Source organism: Archocentrus centrarchus, chromosome 21, assembly GCF_007364275.1.
Source record: "Archocentrus centrarchus isolate MPI-CPG fArcCen1 chromosome 21, fArcCen1, whole genome shotgun sequence".
NCBI classification, from domain to species: domain Eukaryota; kingdom Metazoa; phylum Chordata; class Actinopteri; order Cichliformes; family Cichlidae; genus Archocentrus; species Archocentrus centrarchus.
Window position 1 is genome coordinate 34,858,708 of NC_044366.1, and position 6,000 is coordinate 34,864,707.

The 6,000-nt window shown below is 36.6% G+C and overlaps 1 protein-coding gene across 1 annotated transcript; it reads left to right on the forward strand.

Annotated features, from left to right (window-relative positions):
- Positions 1 to 1,376: 1,376 nt before the first annotated feature.
- Positions 1,377 to 2,182, forward strand: LOC115800439 (gamma-crystallin M1). The gene is made up of 3 exons (XM_030757801.1): positions 1,377 to 1,423; positions 1,517 to 1,768; positions 1,880 to 2,182. The coding sequence occupies exons 1-3, from the start codon at positions 1,415 to 1,417 to the stop codon at positions 2,153 to 2,155; spliced, it is 537 nt and encodes a 178-aa protein (XP_030613661.1). The 5' UTR covers positions 1,377 to 1,414; the 3' UTR covers positions 2,156 to 2,182.
- The last annotated feature ends 3,818 nt before the right edge of the window (positions 2,183 to 6,000 follow it).

Below are 6,000 nucleotides of genomic sequence, written 5' to 3' on the forward strand. Positions count from 1 at the left end.
CTCATCATCTAATGTCTTCATGTAATTTTAGGTATGGTGTAAAAAGAAAAGGTTAGATCAGTGAGAGAAAAGATAGATTTCTGTCCAGATCTTCAAACAAATCCCTTCAAATGAAAATATGAATTAATACAGTTCATCTTACTGGTGCTATTTCTCCAGCTAAAAAAGGACTGCAGACAAAAGGGAACAACCAAATGATGGAATTAGAAGGAAAGAATTATTTTTTATAAGAAATATAAACAAGTTCAGAATCCATGAGAAACATGTTATAAGTCTTGCCTCCAGCCTTCTTCACCTCAATCTCTTAAGCTGTTCAGTCCCTTTTGTTTTGTCTGTGTCCTTGGTCCTACATCTATGTGTCTTGTATACATATATGCAGGTGTTACGTGATGTGCATTGCCCACTTTTGTGGTTGTGCTTTTTTGATTGTGGTCTTATTGTTTTCCTTTTTTTTTTTTTTTTCCTTCTTCTTCTTTTTCTTTTTTTTGATTGTTTGTAAACTTCATTGAACTGAAATAAAAAATTTGATTGCAAAAAAAGAAATATAAACAAGTTTCTTATTTCTTTAGAAGTAAACTGTATAAGAGCAAAAAGTATTTCTATATCCAAAGAGCCTTAGAATCCCTTGTTAATACATCACTATGTACATAAGTTGTCTGCGCTTTTCATACAAGCATAAATCTATTTACTATGAAACTACTTTTTACCCCTTTTTAGTAACGTAAATTCAGGTTAAAGTGAGAAAATCAAACAGTTGCAGTTACTATACTTTATGAGATGAGGAGTTTAATTGCTGTGTCTGTGTTTGTTTGAAGGCTGTGTACCTTAATGTAGTTTCCATATGGCCTTTCATCTGGTACTTATTATGTATTCATCACACTTTAATTTTACAGTACATTAACATCAACAAGAAATTAATAAATCACGCAGCTTCCCCTTTAAATGAAGCTCTGAAATTGCATCTAACCAGTCTCTCAAATCATAAAACAGATTTGTTATCTTTCAGGAGGACTGAAAATAGACACTCATTATTTATTTCTTTATACCAGCTGAATCTTTGTACAGGTTCTGGGTATGTCAGAGGTTTACCGCAGATGTGGCCTGATATCACGTTCTTTCCGTCACTGATTACTAACTGTATGTGGAGAGCCTTCTGACTGAAAATGGAACACACACAAAGCGTATGCTTATAATAGACAATATAGATGACTGCTGCCAGAAATGTATGGATGGAGAACCATTGTTAGCCATTTATAGGCACTGTTCAGCAAAAGTAATACTGCTAATTCATCAGCTTTGCACATTTGAATAACAACACAACATGGCCCCCAGGATTTTGTATAAAAAGGCCCTGGAATCATGGAGTTGGCAGAGCAAGTTGAACCATCCACTGGGAACAACCTAAACCACCATCATGGGCAAGGTAAAGGGATATTCAAAAATTTAACTGTAAAAGAAATCAAGAATTTAAATAACAACACAACTTTAAACTGATATATTTGTTCTGGTTTTTCAGATCGTCTTCTACGAGGATAGGAACTTCCAGGGTCGCTCCTATGAGTGCATGAGCGACTGCTCTGACATCACCTCCTACATGAGCAGGTGCCAGTCCTGCAGGGTGGAGAGTGGCTGCTTCATGGTCTATGAGCGTCCCAACTTCATGGGCATGCAGTTCTTCCTGAGGAGGGGCGAGTACCATGACATGCAGCGCATGATGAGCATGGGAATGATGTTTGACTCCATCAGATCCTGCAGAATGATCCCCTTTGTAAGAATAACCACACTATACTTTGATTACCATTATTTTATTTCATTGTTCATTTTAAAATACTTGTTAGCAGTCATACTTACAGTACATTTTCCCTGAATTCAATTACAGCACAGAGGTCCATTCAGGATGAGGATCTACGAGAGGGAGAACTTTGGTGGTCAGATGTCTGAACTGATGGATGACTGCGACAGCATCATGGATCGTTTCCGCATGTCCGACTGCATGTCCTGCCACGTGATGGACGGCCACTGGCTGATGTACGAGCAGGCCCACTACAGAGGCAGGATGATGTACCTGAGGCCCGGAGAGTACAGAAGCTTCAGGGACATGGGAATGAGTGGGATGAGGTTCATGAGCATGAGGCGTATCACTGATATGTGCTAGATTTCTGTATTTGACTTCAGTAAATAAAAGCAATGTGTACTTCATAACGACATAGCATGTGCTTTTTTTTTTTTTTTTATATCAGTTGTCCTTAACTGCAAAAGTAACTAAAATATTAAGAAATCCCTGACTAACAGGGTAGCTCCACTACCAAGATTTTAACAACAGCTGTGACTAAAAAACCTGAACTAAAAAAATCAGCCAATGAGTAAATACCAAAACTGCAGTTCCTCCAATGGCCGTTTGAAGCTGGCTTCAAAAGTAAGTCCATCTCCGATAGCTTGCTAGCATATTTCAAAAAGCTAATTATAGTTACCTAACTGCAGAAAAACTTTCCCTCATTGATAGCTAAATTGTTTGGTATCATGCTCAGGTTGAAAAAAATTGTAAAAATAATCAGTAACTTTACAATCTCATGAGTGAGGCAGAAGAGACAGAAGTAAAGAAACTGCTGTTTTATAGTAAAGTCAAGACAGTTAGCTTCCATTCAGTAAATTATGATGAGACCAAGAACAACCCTAGGGTTTAACCAGCATTCAGTTAGAACAAGAGCTATTAACCTAATAAGACTGAAGGCCATAACAATTAAGGGAAAAACGACTGTAAATATAATAACAACATAAAGATTTAAAACTGCAATAACTGACTGATGAAGCCAAAATCCCAAAACTGATGTATTAGGCAAAAATTTCACTTTACTACGTAAACATTACCATGACACAGAAATGTACTTAAAAAAAATCAGACCATATTAAATCCAAAACTGTAACGACTATATTCTGGTTTAAACAGCTAGCGAGCACCAGTGATAGCAATGCCTAATTGAGCTGTTTTTCTAAATTTTATCTATTGTTCTTAAATAAAAATTAAATTAAAAAAGAGGAGAAGAAGAAATATATCAAGCATAAAATAAGGTTTTTATGATAGAAAAACTCAAAATTAATTATGTGCTTTGCTAAACTAACTAGCCTAAGTTAGAAGAATAGGCTGCCACAGCCTTTGACTACTGTAAAATTCTCATTTTATTTTATTTAAATAAAAAGAACACTCAGAAGTAAATGGAATTAATTTTGCTTTACTTGTTTAATTTAGTAAACTGACAGAACTATACAACTAAATTCCATTTTGTTTCCAATTTCAATTACTTCTGACTCTAACGATGGCAAAGTGTAAACCGACATTAAAGACATTAACATTAGGGTCAGTAAAAACTGCAAAAAAAAAAACTGCTGGTCATGTCAAAAAGAGGAAAAATGAACCAAGAAAAGCACATTCTTTCCTTGGTATAACACAGGAGGTTTTCAGGGGTCTTTTAACATGTCCATGGACACAACATGTACTGTGATAATCTGGTCCTTAGCAGGTATTAAAATCTGTAAAACATATTTACACTGTCCCAAATTTATTTTAAAAAAATAAGTAAAAGTGTGTGAAAAACTAAGTACACCCTTCCTTCTTGCACAGCGGTTAAGTGGCAGCCAGGTGCTGCTAATCAAATGCAGTTGATAAAATGATCATCAACAAGTATGAGCACCTCTATAAAAGCAGATGTTTTGGCAGTTTTGCAGGTCAGGAGTATTCAGGTGTGTGTTAACACAATGCCAAAGCGGAAAGACATCAGCAGTAATCTTAAAGAAGTAACTGCTGCTGCTGGTCAATCTGGGGATGGTAAAAGGGTCATTTCCAAACAATCTGAAGTCCATCATTCTACAATGAGAAAATGTATTCACAAATGGACACTTATCAATGTTCCCAACAGCAAATGGTCCAGCCAATTCCCCCCAAGGTCAACCATGCAATGCTCAGAGAAATGCAGTGGCCCAGTCTAAGTCCAGAACTCAACCTGATTGAAATGCTGTGGCAGAACCTTAAGAGAGCTGTGTTAAACAAATGAAGACAAACCTCAAAGAACTGAAGCAACATTGTGAGTGGGCTAAAATTACTCCACAGCAAGTTGAGAAACTGATAAAGTCATACAAAACACAATAATTTGAGTTTTTTTCCTTCCAAAAGTGGTCCTACAAACTATTGAATTGTGGGATTGTACTTAAATTTTACTTAAACTCCGCCTTTTGGCATTTATTTTGTTTGTTTTACAATTATTGCTGTATACAGCTTTGATTAAAACAGAATGTAGCGAAATGCAATAAACACACATTTTAGTCACAACAGAGTATAAAAAGAGAAAATATTGGCACATTTTGAATTTGATGGCAGCAATACGTTGTGACAGAGGTTAACAGGAGCTTGAGGAGACAGGATACTGGACTCTTGAGCAGCTAGAATCCTATATTAGACAAAAGTGGGAGAATATTCCTCTCCCAACAGTCGTGGGTCTTCTTTGTTGTGTTTTTCAGTTCACGATGTGCCAAATGTTTTAAGTTAGTGAAAGTGAACTATTGGCAGGCCAGTTCAGCACCCTATACTGTTGTAATAGATGCAGTATCTGGTTTTGCACTGTCTTGCTGAAATACAGTATCCAAGGTCTTCCCTGAAACATCTGGATGGAAGCATACCTTTCAGCAATGATGGTACCTTTCCAGATGTGCAAACTGTCAATTCCACAGGCACTAATGCACCCCCATAACATCAGAGATGCAGGCTTTTAAACTGAGCACTGATAACAAGTGCTGATGGCCTCTTTCCTCTTTAGTGCAGAGAATCCCCACAGGGCAGTTTTCCACAGTCCATTTTAAATGAGCTTTGGCCCAGAGAAGGCGGTGGCGGCTGTGGATGATAGAGCTTTAACCCGTATTGGTGGATGGTACGGCAAACTGTGTCCACAGAGCCTGACTTCTGGAAGTGTCCCTGACCCATACAGTGATTTCCATGACAGAATCATTCCTGTTTTTAATGCAGAGCAACCTGAGGCTCCAAAGATCAGAGGTATTAATTTTTGGCCTTGTATCTTACCCACAGAGATTTCTCCAAATTCCCAGAACCTTGTGATGATATTATGTACTGGAGATGATGAGAGTTTTACACTGAGGAGCACTGCACGCACACACACACACACACACACACACACACACACACACACACACACACACACACACACACACACACACACACACACACACACACACACACACACACACACACACACACACACATAATTCATAGGTCAGTGTCCAACGAACAAAAAAAAATCATTCTTAAAAATGGACAACGATAATAGCCTCAGATAATAAACAATAGCCTCACCTGATTTTCATGCTTTGTGGAAAATATATTTTTTATTTGTTATTACCAAAGGGGCGTGAGAGATTTTGCTGTTGTTCTTTTGTTTTAATTTTGCTAAATAAAGTTCAGAAAATTCTTGTGACTCCCACAAAATGGATATTGTTTTCTTTACTGCAGTCTGGAGAACAAAAGCCTACTATTAGAACAAAATGCTGTACCTTCCCCATTGAGTGTCACAATGCAGTTCTGCTGTGGATCAATGTGGCTCTTTTATATACTGTTACAATGCAAAACATCAATTGTTTTTGAACGTCAGCCTTTCCTAAAAAGAAAGCTGGTATGACTGCAGTTTATTTACAAATTTTTTGTTTCAACAAGATAACAAAGGTCCTAAATTATTACCTAGTAAAAAGCAGATTCAGTGTTATTCTTATGAATAACATAAGTGAGTATATTTTCTATGACTTACCATCTTTAATTTGATTATATTATAATTATTTAAACCATAAGGGATTAAGCACATGCTATTGAAATAAATACTAAGCAGTTAAAATATTAAACAATTACTTGCCATTTATTCTGTATGTTGCTTTTTATGCATATATTTCTTTAGATTTTAAGTAACACTGGCACAATTCATAAATTATGTCAGTTTAAACTGT

Coding starts and splice junctions, on each gene's coding strand:
- LOC115800439 (XM_030757801.1), top strand. Junction 1,769..1,879: donor CCTGCAGAATGATCCCCTTT/GTAAGAATAACC, acceptor ATTCAATTACAG/CACAGAGGTCCATTCAGGAT.